Source organism: Antedon bifida, chromosome 9 (genome assembly GCF_963402885.1).
Source record: "Antedon bifida chromosome 9, ecAntBifi1.1, whole genome shotgun sequence".
Taxonomy (NCBI): domain Eukaryota; kingdom Metazoa; phylum Echinodermata; class Crinoidea; order Comatulida; family Antedonidae; genus Antedon; species Antedon bifida.
The window spans coordinates 11,420,485-11,443,170 of NC_136234.1; the positions used below are offsets into that span (position 1 = coordinate 11,420,485).

General features: G+C 33.3%; 1 protein-coding gene across 1 annotated transcript in view; it reads left to right on the forward strand.

Moving 5' to 3' along the window:
- The window catches only part of LOC144852279 (uncharacterized), a 32,406-nt gene that overhangs the window by 4,968 nt on the left and 4,752 nt on the right, over positions 1-22,686 (forward strand). The window contains exons 5-24 of the mRNA XM_078710056.1: positions 1,032-1,103; positions 1,308-1,379; positions 2,212-2,283; positions 2,488-2,559; positions 3,392-3,463; positions 4,316-4,387; positions 5,274-5,345; positions 6,205-6,276; positions 6,481-6,552; positions 7,385-7,456; positions 8,847-8,918; positions 9,123-9,194; positions 10,046-10,117; positions 10,952-11,023; positions 12,073-12,144; positions 12,876-12,947; positions 13,330-13,401; positions 15,449-15,520; positions 17,419-17,496; positions 19,412-19,483. Of these exons, the coding sequence (XP_078566182.1) occupies positions 1,032-1,103; positions 1,308-1,379; positions 2,212-2,283; positions 2,488-2,559; positions 3,392-3,463; positions 4,316-4,387; positions 5,274-5,345; positions 6,205-6,276; positions 6,481-6,552; positions 7,385-7,456; positions 8,847-8,918; positions 9,123-9,194; positions 10,046-10,117; positions 10,952-11,023; positions 12,073-12,144; positions 12,876-12,947; positions 13,330-13,401; positions 15,449-15,520; positions 17,419-17,496; positions 19,412-19,483 (1,446 nt within the window). The remainder of the gene's footprint in view (positions 1-1,031; positions 1,104-1,307; positions 1,380-2,211; positions 2,284-2,487; positions 2,560-3,391; positions 3,464-4,315; positions 4,388-5,273; positions 5,346-6,204; positions 6,277-6,480; positions 6,553-7,384; positions 7,457-8,846; positions 8,919-9,122; positions 9,195-10,045; positions 10,118-10,951; positions 11,024-12,072; positions 12,145-12,875; positions 12,948-13,329; positions 13,402-15,448; positions 15,521-17,418; positions 17,497-19,411; positions 19,484-22,686) is intronic.

Consider the following 22,686-nt stretch of genomic DNA (forward strand, 5'->3'; position numbering starts at 1 on the left):
CCAGACCACAAATTGTCTCCTATTCTTTAACACTAGGTCATTAGACAGCCTGATTGGTCAGTTGTGGCATGGTGTACCAGATCAAAAGTTATAGACATTTTTGTTTTCAGGATAAGAAATGTTACGAACATGTCTACTTTAGTGTTATGCTTAGACATCACGTATAGACGTCACAACAATAGGACGATTTTTTGATCATATTACTTTAAAATGTCAATGCTGACGATGTTTCACTAAACTAATTAACACTAAAAAAATAAAAATAACATGACATTGTAGGAAATTGATTAGGCATAAAAATAAGGAAACAGTCAAATAATAACACAGAGATACCTTAAAAAAACACCATAAAATAAACTGTTTTTTGTGATCGCTCAAAAACGCCTCAAACAAGCGGATTTATTTGAACAAATTGGGTTTTTAAAACTACTCGTGTATCGAAACACCTGACTTTATTGTCAAATTATGTTTTCAGCTTACAAATTATAACTCTTTTCACTCGTACACACATAAAGTTTTTGGAAAAATAGTTCCAGTTTACTTGAGACTCAGTACCAGACTACAAATGGTCTCCTACCCTTTAACACCAGGTCATTAGAAAGCCTGATTGGTCAGTTGTGGCATGGTGTACCAGGTCAAAAGTTATAGACGTTTTTGTTTTCAGGAAAAGAAAATGTTATTCTTAGACATCACGATAGACGTCACAACAATAGGTCAATTTTTGGATCATCTTACTTTAAAATGTCAATGCCGACGATGTTTCAAACACTAAAAAAATAAAAATAACATGACATTGTAGGTAATTAATTAGGTATAAAAATAACGAAACAGTCATAAAAATCGGTCAAATAATAACACAGAGATACCTTAAAACACATCATAAAATAAACTGTTTTTCTGTGATTTCGTGTCGTTCAGACGAAATAATATAATGAAATAAGTAATTGTTTGTAGTAATTTGTATTTTGTAGTAAATATTTATCACAATAATATAATGTATAATTGTATTTTATTGTATTCTTTCTTTAAAGGGATTTGAGCTATAACCAAATAGTTACATTGCCAGACAATGCATTTGCTAATTTGACAGCATTGGAAGAACTGTGAGTATATTAAGTTAACTTATTTTATTCATTAAAATGGCCTCAAATTAAATACTCTGAACGTCATTCCTCCCCTGGACCCCCAATTGTGGCCCTAGAACCAACAAGTGATGGTGCTCGCTTCGCTTGTTGCATATCCCCCTTGTCGGGACGATCCTGGTACCACCGCTAATTTTATTTTACTTTTGTCTTCTTTCTTTAAAGGGATTTGAGCCGTAACCAAATAGGTACATTGTCAGCCTATGCATTTGCTGATTTCACAGCATTGAAAAAACTGTGAGTATATTACTTAAGCTAAGTTTAACGATCAACGATGAAAGCGTCGAATAACGTCGGCTGTAAAACAGGCTTAAGACAGTGGTGATTAGTTAACCATGCAGGGCCGTACCACTTTACTGGATAAAAAATAGCCAAGCGGGTGAGATTGCCCCCTATAATGTAAAAGACTCGCCTCAAACAAGCGTATTGATTTGAGCAAATTGGGTTTTAAAACTACTAGTGTATCGAAACACCTGACATTAAGTCAAAATAAGTTTTCAGATTACAAATTATAACTTTCCCACTCGTACACAAATACCGTTTTTGGAAAAGTAGTTCAAGTTTACTTTAGACTCAGAACCAGACCACAAATTGTCTCCTATTCTTTAACACTAGGTCATTAGACAGCCTGATTGGTCAGTTGTGGCATGGTGTACCAGATCAAAAGTTATAGACATTTTTGTTTTCAGGATAAGAAATGTTACGAACATGTCTACTTTAGTGTTATGCTTAGACATCACGTATAGACGTCACAACAATAGGACTATTTTTTGATCATATTACTTTAAAATGTCAATGCTGACGATGTTTCAAACACTAAAAAAATAAAAATAACATGACATTGTAGGAAATTGATTAGGCATAAAAATAAGGAAACAGTCAAATAATAACACAGAGATACCTTAAAAAAACACCATAAAATAACTGTTGTTCTGTGATTTCGTGTCGTTCAGCGGAAATAGTATAATGAAATAAGTAATTTTTTGTAGTAATTTGTATTTTGTAGTAAATATTGATCACATTAATATAATGTATAATTGTATTCTACGTTTGTATTTTTTCTTTAAAGGGATTTGTACGATAACCAAATAGTTACATTGTCAGCCAATGCATTTGCTGATTTGACAGCATTGGAAGAACTGTGAGTATATTAAGTTAACTTATTTTATTCATTAAAATGGACTCAAATTAAATACGCTGAAGGTCATTCTATCCCTGGACCCCCAATTGTGGCCCTAGAACCAACAAGTGATGGTGCTCGCTTCGCTTGTTGCATATCCCCCTTGTCGGGACGATCCTGGTACCACCGCTAATTTTATTTTACTTTTGTCTTCTTTCTTTAAAGGGATTTGAGCGGTAACCAAATAGGTACATTGTCAGCCTATGCATTTGCTGATTTAACAGCATTGAAAAAACTGTGAGTATATTACTTAAGCTAAGTTTAACGATCAACGATGAAAGCGTCGAATAACGTCGGCTGGAAAACAGGCTTAAGACAGTGGTGCTTAGTTAACCATGCAGGGCCGTACCACTTTACTGGATAAAAAATAGCCAAGCGGGTGAGATTGCTCCCCATAGTATAAAAGACTCGCCTCAAACAAGCGTATTGATTTGAACAAATTGGGTTTTAAAACTACTAGTGTATCGAAACACCTGACATTAAGTCAAAATAAGTTTTCAGATTACAAATTATAACTTTCCCACTCGTACACAAATACCGTTTTTGGAAAAGTAGTTCCAGTTTACTTTAGACTCAGAACCAGACCACAAATTGTCTCCTATTCTTTAACACTAGGTCATTAGACAGCCTGATTGGTCAGTTGTGGCATGGTGTACCAGATCAAAAGTTATAGACATTTTTGTTTTCAGGATAAGAAATGTTACGAACATGTCTACTTTAGTGTTATGCTTAGACATCACGTATAGACGTCACAACAATAGGACTATTTTTTGATCATATTACTTTAAAATGTCAATGCTGACGATGTTTCAAACACTAAAAAAATAAAAATAACATGACATTGTAGGAAATTGATTAGGCATAAAAATAAGGAAACAGTCAAATAATAACACAGAGATACCTTAAAAAAACACCATAAAATAACTGTTGTTCTGTGATTTCGTGTCGTTCAGCGGAAATAGTATAATGAAATAAGTAATTTTTTGTAGTAATTTGTATTTTGTAGTAAATATTGATCACATTAATATAATGTATAATTGTATTCTACGTTTGTATTTTTTCTTTAAAGGGATTTGTACGATAACCAAATAGTTACATTGTCAGCCAATGCATTTGCTGATTTGACAGCATTGAAAATACTGTGAGTATATTACAGTACTTATGTTAACATTAAACGATCAACGATGACAGCGTCGTCGAATAACGTCGACTTGAAAACAGGTTTAAGACAGTGGTGCTTAGTGAACCATGCAGGGCCGTACCACTTTACTGGATAAAAAATAGGCGAAGGTGAGATTGCTCCCTATAGTATAATAGACTAGCCTATCAAAACGCTTCAAACAAGCGGATGGATTTGAACAAATTTGGTATTTAAAACTACTCGTGTATCGAAACACCTGAGATTAAGTCAAATTTTGTTTTCAGATTACAAATTATAACTTTCCCACTCGTACACAAATAAAGTTTTTGGAAAAGTAGTTCCAGTTTACTTTAGACTCAGAACCAGACCACAAATTGTCTCCTATTCTTTAACACTAGGTCATTAGACAGCCTGATTGGTCAGTTGTGGCATGGTGTACCAGATCAAAAGTTATAGACATTTTTGTTTTCAGGATAAGAAATGTTACGAACATGTCTACTTTAGTGTTATGCTTAGACATCACGTATAGACGTCACAACAATAGGACTATTTTTTGATCATATTACTTTAAAATGTCAATGCTGACGATGTTTCAAACACTAAAAAAATAAAAATAACATGACATTGTAGGAAATTGATTAGGCATAAAAATAAGGAAACAGTCAAATAATAACACAGAGATACCTTAAAAAAACACCATAAAATAACTGTTGTTCTGTGATTTCGTGTCGTTCAGCGGAAATAGTATAATGAAATAAGTAATTTTTTGTAGTAATTTGTATTTTGTAGTAAATATTGATCACATTAATATAATGTATAATTGTATTCTACGTTTGTATTTTTTCTTTAAAGGGATTTGTACGATAACCAAATAGTTACATTGTCAGCCAATGCATTTGCTGATTTGACAGCATTGGAAGAACTGTGAGTATATTAAGTTAACTTATTTTATTCATTAAAATGGACTCAAATTAAATACGCTGAAGGTCATTCTATCCCTGGACCCCCAATTGTGGCCCTAGAACCAACAAGTGATGGTGCTCGCTTCGCTTGTTGCATATCCCCCTTGTCGGGACGATCCTGGTACCACCGCTAATTTTATTTTACTTTTGTCTTCTTTCTTTAAAGGGATTTGAGCGGTAACCAAATAGGTACATTGTCAGCGTATTGATTTGAGCAAATTGGGTTTTAAAACTACTAGTGTATCGAAACACCTGACATTAAGTCAAAATAAGTTTTCAGATTACAAATTATAACTTTCCCACTCGTACACAAATACCGTTTTTGGAAAAGTAGTTCCAGTTTACTTTAGACTCAGAACCAGACCACAAATTGTCTCCTATTCTTTAACACTAGGTCATTAGACAGCCTGATTGGTCAGTTGTGGCATGGTGTACCAGATCAAAAGTTATAGACATTTTTGTTTTCAGGATAAGAAATGTTACGAACATGTCTACTTTAGTGTTATGCTTAGACATCACGTATAGACGTCACAACAATAGGACTATTTTTTGATCATATTACTTTAAAATGTCAATGCTGACGATGTTTCAAACACTAAAAAAATAAAAATAACATGACATTGTAGGAAATTGATTAGGCATAAAAATAAGGAAACAGTCAAATAATAACACAGAGATACCTTAAAAAAACACCATAAAATAACTGTTGTTCTGTGATTTCGTGTCGTTCAGCGGAAATAGTATAATGAAATAAGTAATTTTTTGTAGTAATTTGTATTTTGTAGTAAATATTGATCACATTAATATAATGTATAATTGTATTCTACGTTTGTATTTTTTCTTTAAAGGAATTTGTACGATAACCAAATAGTTACATTGTCAGCCAATGCATTTGCTGAATTGACAGCATTGAAAATACTGTGAGTATATTACAGTACTTATGTTAACATTAAACGATCAACGATGACAGCGTCGTCGAATAACGTCGACTTGAAAACAGGTTTAAGACAGTGGTGCTTAGTGAACCATGCAGGGCCGTACCACTTTACTGGATAAAAAATAGGCGAAGGTGAGATTGCTCCCTATAGTATAATAGACTAGCCTATCAAAACGCTTCAAACAAGCGGATGGATTTGAACAAATTTGGTATTTAAAACTACTCGTGTATCGAAACACCTGAGATTAAGTCAAATTTTGTTTTCAGATTACAAATTATAACTTTCCCACTCGTACACAAATAAAGTTTTTGGAAAAGTAGTTCCAGTTTACTTTAGACTCAGAACCAGACCACAAATTGTCTCCTATTCTTTAACACTAGGTCATTAGACAGCCTGATTGGTCAGTTGTGGCATGGTGTACCAGATCAAAAGTTATAGACATTTTTGTTTTCAGGATAAGAAATGTTACGAACATGTCTACTTTAGTGTTATGCTTAGACATCACGTATAGACGTCACAACAATAGGACTATTTTTTGATCATATTACTTTAAAATGTCAATGCTGACGATGTTTCAAACACTAAAAAAATAAAAATAACATGACATTGTAGGAAATTGATTAGGCATAAAAATAAGGAAACAGTCAAATAATAACACAGAGATACCTTAAAAAAACACCATAAAATAACTGTTGTTCTGTGATTTCGTGTCGTTCAGCGGAAATAGTATAATGAAATAAGTAATTTTTTGTAGTAGGCCCTAATTTGTATTTTGTAGTAAATATTGATCACATTAATATAATGTATAATTGTATTCTACGTTTGTATTTTTTCTTTAAAGGGATTTGTACGATAACCAAATAGTTACATTGTCAGCCAATGCATTTGCTAATTTGACAGCATTGGAAGAACTGTGAGTATATTAAGTTAACTTATTTTATTCATTAAAATGGCCTCAAATTAAATACGCTGAAGGTCATTCTATCCTTGGACCCCCAATTGTGGCCCTAGAACCAACAAGTGATGGTGCTCGCTTCGCTTGTTGCATACCCCCCTTGTCGGGACGATCCTGGTACCACCGCTAATTTTATTTTACTTTTGTCTTCTTTCTTTAAAGGGATTTGAGCGGTAACCAAATAGGTACATTGTCAGCCTATGCATTTGCTGATTTAACAGCATTGAAAAAACTGTGAGTATATTACTTAAGCTAAGTTTAACGATCAACGATGAAAGCGTCGAATAACGTCGGCTGGAAAACAGGCTTAAGACAGTGGTGCTTAGTTAACCATGCAGGGCCGTACCACTTTACTGGATAAAAAATAGCCAAGCGGGTGAGATTGCTCCCCATAGTATAGAAGACTCGCCTCAAACAAGCGTATTGATTTGAACAAATTGGGTTTTAAAACTACTAGTGTATCGAAACACCTGACATTAAGTCAAAATAAGTTTTCAGATTACAAATTATAACTTTCCCACTCGTACACAAATACCGTTTTTGGAAAAGTAGTTCCAGTTTACTTTAGACTCAGAACCAGACCACAAATTGTCTCCTATTCTTTAACACTAGGTCATTAGACAGCCTGATTGGTCAGTTGTGGCATGGTGTACCAGATCAAAAGTTATAGACGTTTTTGTTTTCAGGATAAGAAATGTTACGAACATGTCTACTTTAGTGTTATGCTTAGACATCACGTATAGACGTCACAACAATAGGACTATTTTTTGATCATATTACTTTAAAATGTCAATGCTGACGATGTTTCAAACACTAAAAAAATAAAAATAACATGACATTGTAGGAAATTGATTAGGCATAAAAATAAGGAAACAGTCAAATAATAACACAGAGATACCTTAAAAAAACACCATAAAATAACTGTTGTTCTGTGATTTCGTGTCGTTCAGCGGAAATAGTATAATGAAATAAGTAATTTTTTGTAGTAATTTGTATTTTGTAGTAAATATTGATCACATTAATATAATGTATAATTGTATTCTACGTTTGTATTTTTTCTTTAAAGGGATTTGTACGATAACCAAATAGTTACATTGTCAGCCAATGCATTTGCTGAATTGACAGCATTGAAAATACTGTGAGTATATTACAGTACTTATGTTAACATTAAACGATCAACGATGACAGCGTCGTCGAATAACGTCGACTTGAAAACAGGTTTAAGACAGTGGTGCTTAGTGAACCATGCAGGGCCGTACCACTTTACTGGATAAAAAATAGGCGAAGGTGAGATTGCTCCCTATAGTATAATAGACTAGCCTATCAAAACGCTTCAAACAAGCGGATGGATTTGAACAAATTTGGTATTTAAAACTACTCGTGTATCGAAACACCTGACATTAAGTCAAAATAAGTTTTCAGATTACAAATTATAACTTTCCCACTCGTACACAAATAAAGTTTTTGGAAAAGTAGTTCCAGTTTACTTGAGACTCAGTACCAGACCACAAATTGTCTCCTATCCTTTAACACTAGGTCATTAGACCGCCTGATTGGTCAGCTGTGGCATGGTGTCTATAACAAAAGTTATAGACGTTTTTGTTTTCAGGATAAGAAATGTTACGAACATGTCTACTTTAGTGTTATGCTTAGACATCACGTATAGACGTCACAACAATAGGACGATTTTTGGATCATATTACTTTAAAATGTCAATGCCGACGATGTTTTAAACACTAAAAAAAAATAACATGACATTGTAGGAAATTAATTATGCATAACAATAAGAAAACAGTAATACAAATCGGTCAAATAATAACACAGAGATACCTTAAAAAAACACCATAAAATAAACTGTTTTTTGTGATCGCTCAAAAACGCCTCAAACAAGCGGATTTTTTTGAACAAATTGGGTTTTTAAAACTACTCGTGTATCGAAACACCTGACTTTATTGTCAAATTATGTTTTCAGCTTACAAATTATAACTCTTTTCACTCGTACACACATAAAGTTTTTGGAAAAATAGTTCCAGTTTACTTGAGACTCAGTACCAGACCACAAATGGTCTCCTATCCTTTAACACCAGGTCATTAGAAAGCCTGATTGGTCAGTTGTGGCATGGTGTACCAGGTCAAAAGTTATAGACGTTTTTGTTTTCAGGAAAAGAAAATGTTATTCTTAGACATCACGATAGACGTCACAACAATAGGTCAATTTTTGGATCATCTTACTTTAAAATGTCAATGCCGACGATGTTTCAAACACTAAAAAAATAAAAATAACATGACATTGTAGGTAATTAATTAGGTATAAAAATAACGAAACAGTCATAAAAATCGGTCAAATAATAACACAGAGATACCTTAAAACACATCATAAAATAAACTGTTTTTCTGTGATTTCGTGTCGTTCAGACGAAATAATATAATGAAATAAGTAATTGTTTGTAGTAATTTGTATTTTGTAGTAAATATTTATCACAATAATATAATGTATAATTGTATTTTATTGTATTCTTTCTTTAAAGGGATTTGAGCTATAACCAAATAGTTACATTGCCAGACAATGCATTTGCTAATTTGACAGCATTGGAAGAACTGTGAGTATATTAAGTTAACTTATTTTATTCATTAAAATGGCCTCAAATTAAATACTCTGAACGTCATTCCTCCCCTGGACCCCCAATTGTGGCCCTAGAACCAACAAGTGATGGTGCTCGCTTCGCTGGTTGCATATCCCCCTTGTCGGGACGATCCTGGTACCACCGCTAATTTTATTTTACTTTTGTCTTCTTTCTTTAAAGGGATTTGAGCGGTAACCAAATAGGTACATTGTCAGCCTATGCATTTGCTGATTTTACAGCATTGAAAAAACTGTGAGTATATTACTTAAGCTAAGTTTAACGATCAACGATGAAAGCGTCGAATAACGTAGGCTGTAAAACAGGCTTAAGACAGTGGTGCTTATTTAACCATGCAGGGCCGTACCACTTTACTGGATAAAAAATAGCCAAGCGGGTGAGATTGCTCCCTATAGTATAAAAGACTCGCCTCAAACAAGCGTATTGATTTGAGCAAATTGGGTTTTAAAACTACTAGTGTATCGAAACACCTGACATTAAGTCAAAATAAGTTTTCAGATTACAAATTATAACTTTCCCACTCGTACACAAATACCGTTTTTGGAAAAGTAGTTCCAGTTTACTTTAGACTCAGAACCAGACCACAAATTGTCTCCTATTCTTTAACACTAGGTCATTAGACAGCCTGATTGGTCAGTTGTGGCATGGTGTACCAGATCAAAAGTTATAGACATTTTTGTTTTCAGGATAAGAAATGTTACGAACCGTGTCTACTTTAGTGTTATGCTTAGACATCACGTATAGACGTCACAACAATAGGACGATTTTTTGATCATATTACTTTAAAATGTCAATGCTGACGATGTGTCAAACACTAAAAAAATAAAAATAACATGACATTGTAGGAAATTGATTAGGCATAGGCCTAACAATAAGGAAACAGTCATCAAAATCGGTCAAATAATAACACAGAGATTACCTTAAAAACACCATAACATAAACTGTTGTCTGTGATTTCGTGTCGTTTAGCGGAAATAATATAATAAAATAAGTAATTTGTTGTAGTAATTTGTATTTTGTAGTAAATGTTTATCACATTAATATAATGTATAATTGTATTCTACGTTTGTATTCTTTCTTTAAAGGAATTTGCGCAATAACCAAATAGGTACATTGCCAGCCAATGCATTTGCTGATTTGACAGCATTGGAAGAACTGTGAGTATATTAAGTTAACTTATTTTATTCATTAAAATGGCCTCAAATTAAATACGCTGAATGTCATTCTTTTGATCCCCTAGACCCCCAACTATGGCCCTAGCACTAACCAAGTGATGATGCTCACTTGGCTTGTTGCATATCCCCTTGTCGGGACGATCCTGGTACCACCGCTAATTTATATTTGTATCATCTAATGAACTCACCCTGACAAAATCCGTATCATCTAATGAATCCATTCTGACAAAATCAGATTACAAATTATAACTTTCCCACTCGTACACAAATACCGTTTTTGGAAAAGTAGTTCCAGTTTACTTTAGACTCAGAACCAGACCACAAATTGTCTCCTATTCTTTAACACTAGGTCATTAGACAGCCTGATTGGTCAGTTGTGGCATGGTGTACCAGATCAAAAGTTATAGACATTTTTGTTTTCAGGATAAGAAATGTTACGAACATGTTTACTTTAGTGTTATGCTTAGACATCACGTATAGACGTCACAACAATAGGACGATTTTTTGATCATATTACTTTAAAATGTCAATGCTGACGATGTGTCAAACACTAAAAAAATAAAAATAACATGACATTGTAGGAAATTGATTAGGCATAACAATAAGGAAACAGTCATCAAAATCGGTCAAATAATAACACAGAGATTACCTTAAAAACCACCATAAAATAAACTGTTTTCTGTGATTTCGTGTCGTTTAGCGGAAATAATATAATAAAATAAGTAATTTGTTGTAGTAATTTGTATTTTGTAGTAAATGTTTATCACATTAATATAATGTATAATTGTATTCTACGTTTGTATTCTTTCTTTAAAGGAATTTGCGCAATAACCAAATAGGTACATTGCCAGCCAATGCATTTGCTGATTTGACAGCATTGGAAGAACTGTGAGTATATTTAGTTAACTTATTTTATTCATTAAAATGGCCTCAAATTAAATACGCTGAATGTCATTCTTCTGATCCCCTAGACCCCCAACTATGGCCCTAGCACTAACCAAGTGATGATGCTCACTTGGCTTGTTGCATATCCCCTTGTCGGGACGATCCTTGTACCACCGCTAATTTATATTTGTATCATCTAATGAACTCACCCTGACAAAATCCGTATCATCTAATGAATCCATTCTGACAAAATCCGTATCATGAACCCACCCTGCAAAATCGTATAATCTAATTAACCCACCCTACAAATCCTCATCATGAACCCACATCATCTACCATACTACTATGAACCATCTTTACAATATCCGTATCGTCTATAAACCCATCCTGATGAAATCCGATTCACGGAATGAACCCACCCTGGCAAAAACGTATGAACCCACCCTGACAAAATCCTTATCGTCTAAATCCACCCTAAAAAATCTGTATCATGCAATAAACTCAACCTGGAAAATATAGGTTATTGTGGCCGAATATAAAAACATAACCGGATGTATAATTATCACTTCCGGTTTTTAGTCGCGTGGATGCGACTCTATAGTTCACTATGTCGGTCGGTCTGTCGGTCTGTCGGTCTGTCAGTCTGTCTGTTGGTCCGGTATCACTATGCATTGTAGCACGCGACTTAATGGCTGTTGGCCTTGTTAAAAATTAAGCCGTGTTTCGTATCATTTAAAAAGGAAATTACTTGGAGATTCATAATTTTTGTAATAATGTCATTTCCGGTTATGTGACGTCACTTCACGTTTACAATTTTCGGATTTTAGACGTGTTTGGTATCTTTGAAAAGAAAATCACTTGGAGATTTCATAATTGACCGTAATTATGCCATTTCCGGTTATGTGACGTAACTTTTCGGAATATAGCCGTATTTGGTAGTGAGGCTATTGATGTGTATGTGACGTTACATCCCGTCTTATGACGGGCTTCTTTTGCTGTACCCCGAGTATCGCACATTTATACTTGTTACTTTTGTATTCTTTTTTTTAAAGGTATTTGAGCGATAACCAAATAGTTACATTGCCAGCCAATGCATTTGCTGATTTGACAGGATTGAAAAGTTTGTGAGTTTATTACTTAAGTTAAGTTTAACGATGATAGCGTCGTCGAATAACGTCGGCTGGAAAACAGGCTTAAGACAGTGGTGCTTAGTTAACCATGCAGGGCCGTACCACTTTACTGGATAAAAAATAGCCAAACGGGTGAGATTGCTCCCTATAGTATAATAGACTAGCCTATCAAAACACATCAAACAAGCGGATTGATTTGAACAAATTGTTTTTGAAACACCTGACATTAAGTCAAATTATGTTTCAGCTTACAAATTATAACTCTTCTCACTCGTACACAAATAAAGTTTTTGGAAAAGTAGTTCCAGTTTACTGGAGACCACAAAATGTCTCCTATCCTTTAACACTAGGTCATTAGAAAGCCTGATTGGTCAGGGTGTGGCATGGTGTACCAGGTCAAAAGTTATAGACGTTTTTGTTTTCAGGATAAGAAAATGTTACGAATCTACTTTAGTGTTATGCTTAGACATCACGTATAGACGTCACAACATTAGGACGATTTTTGGATCATCTTACTTTAAAATGTCAATGCTGACGATGTTTTAAAAACTAAAAAAATAAAAATAATATGACATTGTAGGAAATTAATGTATAATTGTATTCTACGTTTGCACTATCACTAATCCAGTGATGATGCTCGCTTCGCTTGTTGCATCCACCTTGTCGGGACGATCCTGGTACCACCACTAATTTGTAATTTTTACGTTTGCCTTCTTTCTTTAAAGGTATTTGAGCCAAAACCAAATAGTTACATTGCCAGCCAATGCGTTTGCTGATTTGACAGCATTAAATTTTTTGTAAGTATTACTTAAGTCAACTTTTAAAGATCAACGATAATAGCGTCGAGAAAACAGACTCAAGACAGTGGTGCTTAATTAACCATGCAGGGCCGTACCACTTTACTTTACTGTTTCAAAAAACTAAACAAAAAAAACTAACATAACATGCCATTTTGTATGCATAACAATACCGAAACAGCCATAAAAATCGGTACTAATAACACAGAGATACCTTTAAAAAACACCATAAAATAAACTGTTTTTCTGTGATTTCGTGTCGTTCAGCGGAAATAATATAATGAAATAAGTAAATTGTTGTAGTAATTTGTATTTTGTAGTAAATATTTATTACAATAATATAATGTATAATTGTATTCTACGTTTGTATTCTTTCTTTAAGGTATTTGGGCGGTAACCAAATAGGTACATTGCCAGCCTATGCATTTGCTGATTTGACAGCATTGGAAGAACTGTGAGTATATTAAGTTAACTTATTTTATTCATTAAAATGACCTCAAATTAAATACGCTGAACGTCATTTCTCCCCTGGATCACCAACTGTGGCCCTAGTACCAACCAAGTGATGATGCTCGCTTCGCTTGTTTCAGTTTACTTGTTACGTTAAGACTCAGTACAAGACCACAAATTGTCTCCTATCCTTTATCACTAGGTCATTAGAAAGCCTGATTGGTCAGTTGTAGCATTAGACATTTGGTTAGATGAGCTAGGTACCAATATCTGACTATTTAAATGTGTTGGGGGTCACTTGAAGTCAATGAAAATGGGAGTCTGGCGGGTACCCCCTGCTGCGTCTAGACTGGGAGGACTCCGAAAGGTGCTAAAAAATCGGCACCGGTTAAATGAGAGAGATACCACCTAATTTTACCACCATGGGATGCCCATTGGCATCCTTATACCAGTATCACAAACGACAGACTTTTTGTCTGCTGCAATAGGCCCGCCAGACCCCCCGAGGGAGGGCCTAAAATGGGGCTAGCATAGATGAGTGAGGTACCACTCAAAATTAATGCCAAATGAACAAGTTGTGTTCATACAATACTAAATGGATAACAACAGACTAATTGTCCTAAAGTTAGACTAGATACCCCTCTTCCCCAACTAGCCCAGCTTAGATAATGTAGATACCACCAGCAACCAATGTTATATGATTTATCACATTATAAGCAATACCAAATAACATATTTCATTAGGTTATTTATTTAATACTACTGGGTTTGGTCAGAATTATGTTTAAATGTTAATAGTACATAATAACCACATTATGTTACAAATTGTTATTATTATACTCTTCTAAAAAGCATTGGGCAAAAGATCGTTTTTTTAACTTAAAATTGTATGTACAGTAGGCCTATAAATAGTTCAGTATTTTGTACTGTCCCTAGAAAAAAGGTATTTAAAGTTATTTCTGTAAAACTACAGCGTTTAGTCAGTAAAATATGTTTTAGGTAGATTCCAACCATATCATACGTTGACAAGTTTTTATTATTTGGCTTATATATGTTTTAAGTGAAACTCTTGAACTATTTTCCCTTTAGAATGGTAATGGTCATTTTATCGTCATTGATGGGATATATTTTCAGTTGTTTTGTGTTAGTTCGATTAAAGTTAAACTTTATTAAATTAAACATGTTGTTTTGGGGGAGTTTTTTGCTGCTGGTGGTATCTACAATATCTAAGGTAGGCTATACTTGGGGTAAATGGGGTCTCTAGTCGAACTTTAGAGGAGTCTGCCAGGGCCAATGCAGTGTACAGATAGTCTGTAATAGGTCATTTGGTATTGCTTACAATGTGATAAATCATATAACATTGGTTGCTGGTGGTATCTACATTATCTAAGCTGGGCTAGTTGGGGAAAGGGGGGTCTCTAGTCTAACTTTAGAGGGGTCTGCCAGGGCTAAGGCAGTGTACAGATAGTCTGTAATAGGTAATTTGGTATTGCTTACAATGTGCTAAATCATATAACATTGGTTGCTGGTGGTATCTACAATATCTAAGCTGGGCTAGTTGGGGGTTTAGTTGGTCTCTAGTCTAACTTTAGGGTGTCTGGCACTTGCGGTGCAGCAGACAATTAGTCTGTTGTTATCCATTTAGTATTGTATGAACACAACTTGTTCATTTGACATTAATTTTGAGTGGTACCTCACTCATCTATGCTAGCCCCATTTTAGGCCCTCCCTCCCTCCCTAGGACGATTTTTGGATCATCTTACTTTAGAATGTCAATGCTGACGATGTTTCAGACACTAAAAAAATAAAAATTACATGACATTGTAGGAAATTGATTAGGCATAACAATAAGGAAACAGTCATGAAATTGGTCAAATAATACCTTAAAAAAACACCATAAAATAAACTGTTTTTCTGTGATTTCGTGTCGTTCAGCGGAAATAATATAATATAATGAAATAAGTAATTTTTTGTAGTAATTTGTATTTTGTAGTAAATATTGATCACATTAATATAATTTGTAATTGTAACTTTTGCATTCTTTTTTTTAAGGGATTTGAGCTTTAACCAAATAGGTACATTGTCAGCCTATGCATTTGCTGATTTGACAGCATTGACATTTTTGTAAGTATTACTTAAGTTAACTGTTAACGATCAACGATAATAGCGTCGAGAAAACAGGCTTAAGACAGTGGTGCTTAATTAACCATGCAGGACCGTACCACTTTGCTTTACTGTTTCAAAAAACTATAAAAAAAACATAACATGCGATAGGTAATTAATTAGGCATAACAATACCGAAACAGTCATAAAAATTTGTCAAATAATTTATTTATTTATTTATTTTATTTATATATTAAAACATATTTAGGCAGGATAACATAATTGAGAAAAGAAAAGATCACAAAATGTCGGTTTTTCAATAGGGGCCTGCAATGAAACAACTTTAATAAAAAACACAAGAAATTCAAAAAATCCAAAACAATAAAAATAGAAAATATATAACAATCAACAATTAAGAAGAACGTTAATAATAATACGTGTGGAAATACAATTATTTTTTTAAGAAATGCTTTTTATAATTAATGTTAAAACTATTTACAGACAAACGATCTTGAATTTTTACAGGGATCTTATTCCAAGCTTTTGCTCCTGCAATCTTTAGCGATCCGTTCATTAATAAGTAATTTGGCATAGGTGGTATAACATTCAAAGATTGGAAATATCTCGTAGAGTATCCATGTTGGTCGTAAACCATTTCAATATCGTTGCACAGACGGGGAGGTGCAATACCATGTATACATTTGTACATAATACAAGCTAGAGCGTGTCTCTACGTTCATCTAGCAATTTCCATTTATTTTGTTTAATAATATCAATCCCACGACATAATTCTGACCAAACCCAGTAGTATTAAATAAATAACCTTTACAATGAAAGGTTTCTTTTTATTTAAATATGTCTTTGTTTTATATATATATAAATCAAAAGGCAAATTACTGAAAAAATGACAATGCTGTGGGTATCAGTGGCTGGATCATAATGGATACAAAAAAAAGCTAAGTCATCTTTAGAATGGTAATGGTCATTTTATCGTCATTGATGGGATATATTTTCAATTGTTTTGTGTTAGTTCGATTAAAGTTAAACTTTATTAAATTAAACATGTTGTTTTGGGGGGTTTTTTTGCTGCTGGTGGTATCTGCAATATCTAAGGTAGGCTATACTTGGGGTAAATGGGGTCTCTAGTCGAACTTTAGAGGAGTCTGCCAGGGCCAATGCAGTGTACAGATAGTCTGTAATAGGTCATTTGGTATTGCTTACAATGTGCTAAATCATATAACATTGGTTGCTGGTGGTATCTACATTATCTAAGCTGGGCTAGTTGGGGAAAGGGGGGTCTGTAGTCTAACTTTAGAGGGGTCTGCCAGGGCTAAGGCAGTGTACAGATAGTCTGTAATAGGTAATTTGGTATTGCTTACAATGTGCTAAATCATATAACATTGGTTGCTGGTGGTATCTAAGCTGGGCTAGTTGGGGAAGGGGGATCTCTAGTCTAACTTTAGGGTGTCTGGCACTTGCGGTGCAGCAGACAATTAGTCTGTTATTATCCCTTTAGTATTGTATGAACACAACTTGTTCATTTGACATTAATTTTGAGTGGTACCTCACTCATCTATGCTAGCCCCATTTTAGGCCCTCCCTCCCTAGGACGATTTTTGGATCATCTTACTTTAGAATGTCAATGCTGACGATGTTTCAGACACTAAAAAAATAAAAATTACATGACATTGTAGGAAATTGATTAGGCATAACAATAAGGAAACAGTCATGAAATTGGTCAAATAATACCTTAAAAAAACACCATAAAATAAACTGTTTTTCTGTGATTTCGTGTCGTTCAGCGGAAATAATATAATATAATGAAATAAGTAATTTTTTGTAGTAATTTGTATTTTGTAGTAAATATTAATCACATTAATATAATTTGTAATTTTTACTTTTGCATTCTTTTTTTTAAGGGATTTGAGCTTTAACCAAATAGGTAGGCCTACATTGTCAGCCTATGCATTTGCTGATTTGACCGCATTGGAATGGTTGTAAGTATTACTTTATTTAAATTTTAAAGATCAACGATAATAGCGTCGAGAAAACAGGCTTAAGACAGTGGTGCTTAATTAACCATGCAGGACCGTACCACTTTGCTTTACTGTTTCAAAAAACTAAAAAAAAAACATAACATGCGATAGGTAATTAATTAGGCATAACAATACCGAAACAGTCATAAAAATTTGTCAAATAATTTATTTATTTATTTATTTTATTTATATATTAAAACATATTTAGGCAGGATAACATAATTCAGAAAAGAAAAGATCACAAAATGTCGGTTTTTCAATAGGGGCCTGCAATGAAACAACTTTAATAAAAAAACACAAGAAATTCAAAAAATCCAAAACAATAAAAATAGAAAATATATAACAATCAACAATTAAGAAGAACGTTAATAATAATACGTGTGGAAATACAATTATTTTTTTAAGAAATGCTTTTTATAATTAATTTTAAAACTATTTACAGACAAACGATCTTGAATTTTTACAGGGATCTTATTCCAAGCTTTTGCTCCTGCAATCTTTAGCGATCCGGATCGTTCATTAATAAGTAATTTGGCATAGGTGGTATAACATTCAAAGATTGGAAATATCTCGTAGAGTATCCATGTTGGTCGTAAACCATTTCAATATCGTTGCACAGACGGGGAGGTGCAATACCATGTATACATTTGTACATAATACAAGCTAGAGCGTGTCTCTACGTTCATCTAGCAATTTCCATTTATTTTGTTTAATAATATCAATCCCACGACATAATTCTTACCAAACCCAGTAGTATTAAATAAATAACCTTTACAATGAAAGGTTTCTTTTTATTTAAATATGTCTTTGTTTTATATATATATATAAATCAAAAGGCAAATTACTGAAAAAATGACAATGCTGTGGGTATCAGTGGCTGGATCATAATGGATACAAAAAAAAGCTAAGTCATCTTTAGAATGGTAATGGTCATTTTATCGTCATTGATGGGATATATTTTCAATTGTTTTGTGTTAGTTCGATTAAAGTTAAACTTTATTAAATTAAACATGTTGTTTTGGGGGTTTTTTTTGCTGCTGGTGGTATCTACAATATCTAAGGTAGGCTATACTTGGGGTAAATGGGGTCTCTAATCGAACTTTAGAGGAGTCTGCCAGGGCCAATGCAGTGTACAGATAGTCTGTAATAGGTCATTTGGTATTGCTTACAATGTGCTAAATCATATAACATTGGTTGCTGGTGGTATCTACATTATCTAAGCTGGGCTAGTTGGGGAAAGGGGGGTCTCTAGTCTAACTTTAGAGGGGTCTGCCAGGGCTAAGGCAGTGTACAGATAGTCTGTAATAGGTAATTTGGTATTGCTTACAATGTGCTAAATCATATAACATTGGTTGCTGGTGGTATCTACAATATCTAAGCTGGGCTAGTTGGGGAAGGGGGATCTCTAGTCTAACTTTAGGGTGTCTGGTACTTGCGGTGCAGCAGACAATTAGTCTGTTGTTATCCCTTTAGTATTGTATGAACACAACTTGTTCATTTGACATTAATTTTGAGTGGTACCTCACTCATCTATGCTAGCCCCATTTTAGGCCCTCCCTCCCTAGGACGATTTTTGGATCATCTTACTTTAGAATGTCAATGCTGACGATGTTTCAGACACTAAAAAAATAAAAATTACATGACATTGTAGGAAATTGATTAGGCATAACAATAAGGAAACAGTCATGAAATTGGTCAAATAATACCTTAAAAAAACACTATAAAATAAACTGTTTTTCTGTGATTTCGTGTCGTTCAGCGGAAATAATATAATATAATGAAATAAGTAATTTTTTGTAGTAATTTGTATTTTGTAGTAAATATTGATCACATTAATATAATTTGTAATTTTTACTTTTGCATTCTTTTTTTTAAGGGATTTGAGCTTTAACCAAATAGGTACATTGTCAGCCTATGCATTTGCTGATTTGACCGCATTGGAATGGTTGTAAGTATTACTTTATTTAAATTTTAAAGATCAACGATAATAGCGTCGAGAAAACAGGCTTAAGACAGTGGTGCTTAATTAACCATGCAGGACCGTACCACTTTGCTTTACTGTTTCAAAAAACTATAAAAAAAACATAACATGCGATAGGTAATTAATTAGGCATAACAATACCGAAACAGTCATAAAAATTTGTCAAATAATTTATTTATTTATTTATTTTATTTATATATTAAAACATATTTAGGCAGGATAACATAATTCAGAAAAGAAAAGATCACAAAATGTCGGTTTTTCAATAGGGGCCTGGAATGAAACAACTTTAATAAAAAACACAAGAAATTCAAAAAATCCAAAACAATAAAAATAGAAAATATATAACAATCAACAATTAAGAAAAACGTTAATAATAATACGTGTGGAAATACAATTATTTTTTAAGAAATGCTTTTTATAATTAATTTTAAAACTATTTACAGACAAACGATCTTGAATTTTTACAGGGATCTTATTCCAAGCTTTTGCTCCTGCGATCTTTAGCGATCTGTTCATTAATAAGTAATTTGGCATAGGTGGTATAACATTCAAAGATTGGAAATATCTCGTAGAGTATCCATGTTGGTCGTAAACCATTTCAATATCGTTGCACAGACGGGGAGGTGCAATACCATGTATACATTTGTACATAATACAAGCTAGAGCGTGTCTCTACGTTCATCTAGCAATTTCCATTTATTTTGTTTAATAATATCAATCCCACGACATAATTCTTACCAAACCCAGTAGTATTAAATAAATAACCTTTACAATGAAAGGTTTCTTTTTATTTAAATATGTCTTTGTTTTATATATATATAAATCAAAAGGCAAATTACTGAAAAAATGACAATGCTGTGGGTATCAGTGGCTGGATCATAATGGATACAAAAAAAAGCTAAGTCAAAACGAACGATAAAGTAAAACAGCCAGAAAAATTAGCAGAGCTTTCGGGAAACACTATGTACATTAACAATTTGTAAGTAAAAAACTGTAGTTCTAGCCAAATTCTTAATTAGAAGAGTATATTAATATATTTTTAACAAGTACTGTAACCCAATGCTTATTATAAAAGATTATACTAATTTTGTTTAAGTACCTTTTTTAATAGATACAGTACTACATAACTAGCCCAATGCTTATTAGAAGAGTATATTAATCATTATTTTGAACAAAGTCACTGACAGTGAACTTGAGATGTTCTTTTTTTAGAAATTAGAAATTTACAGAATAATTCATAATTCTCCCGTTATACCGTTTTGCTTTTTATTTAATATAAATGTTTATATGTCCATGTCAATACAATTATCCAACTCTCACTAATGCGGCAAGGGCTACAATATAATATTTTCTTTAACATATACGTTTACATAGTAATATCCAGTATTTCGAGAGAGAAAAAAAATAATATATTAAACACAATAATTATTATTTTAAATACTTTTACTACTTTTAACCGAGTTTGGTCAGTAATATGTACATCTAAACATATTTTAACACATTCAATGTTAATAGTAGATTCCATTATAAAAATATTAAATATACTATTTTAATCAGCATTGGGTTACAGTACTTTTATTGTAAAAGTTATTTATTTAATACACAAACTTTGTTCAAAATAATGATTATTATACTCTTCTAATAAGCATTGGGGTAGATATGTTGTACTGTATCTATTAAAAAGGGTACTTAGAAAAAATTAGTATAATCTATTATAATAAGCATTGGGCTAGGCTACAGTACTTGTTGAAAATATTTTAATATACTCTTCTAATTAAGAATTTGGCTACAACTACAGTTTTTTACTTAAAAATTGTTAATGTACATTATATGTAATATATATATAACAAAGAAATATTTAAATAAAAAGAAAACTTTCATTAGGTTATTTATTTAATACTACTGGGTTTGGTCAGAATTATGTTTAAATGTTAATAGTACATAATAACCACATTATGTTACAAATTGTTATTATTATACTCTTCTAAAAAGCATTGGGCAACAGATCGTTTTTTTAACTTAAAATTGTATGTACAGTAGGCCTATAAATAGTTCAGTATGTTGTACTGTCCCTAGAAAAAAGGTATTTAAAGTTATTTCTGTAAAACTACAGCGTTTAGTCAGTAAAATATGTTTTAGGTAGATTCCAACCATATCATACGTTGAAAAGTTTTTATTATTTGGCTTATATATGTTTTAAGTGAAACTTTTTTTACCTTTAGAATGGCAATGGTCATTTTATCGTCATTGATGGGATATATTTTTAATTGTTTTGTGTTAGTTCGATTAAAGTTAAACTTTATTCAATTAAACATGTTGTTTTTTTGGGGGGGGGGGGGGGTTTGCTGCTGGTGGTATCTACATTATCTAAGCTGGGCTAGTTGGGGGTTTAGTTGGTCTCTAGTCTAACTTTAGGGTGTCTGGCACTTGCGGTACAGCAGACAATTAGTCTGTTGTTATTTTTATTTTATTTTTATTTTATGTCTTTAGGCAATGTGGCCAAGGATTACCAATAGTGAATTAATCACTGTCCTATCAGATAGGTGGTAATCCCCCTGATACCTTTAGTATTGTATGAACACAACTCGTTCATTTGACATTAATTTTTGAGTGGTACCTCACTCATCTGTGCTAGCCCCATTTTAGGCCCTCCCTCGGGGGGATATATTTTCAATTGTTTTGTGTTAGTTCGATTAAAGTTAAACTTTATTCAATTAAACATGTTGTTTTGGGGGGGGGGGGGGGGGTTGTTTGCTGCTGGTGGTATCTACAATATCTAAGGTAGGCTATACTTGGGGTAAATGGGGTCTCTAGTCGAACTTTAGAGGAGTCTGCCAGGGCCAATGCAGTGTACAGATAGTCTGTAATAGGTCATTTGGTATTGCTTACAATGTGCTAAATCATATAACATTGGTTGCTGGTGGTATCTACATTATCTAAGCTGGGCTAGTTGGGGAAAGGGGGGTCTGTAGTCTAACTTTAGAGGGGTCTGCCAGGGCTAAGGCAGTGTACAGATAGTCTGTAATAGGTAATTTGGTATTGCTTACAATGTGCTAAATCATATAACATTGGTTGCTGGTGGTATCTACAATATCTAAGCTGGGCTAGTTGGGGGTTTAGTTGGTCTCTAGTCTAACTTTAGGGTGTCTGGCACTTGCGGTGCAGCA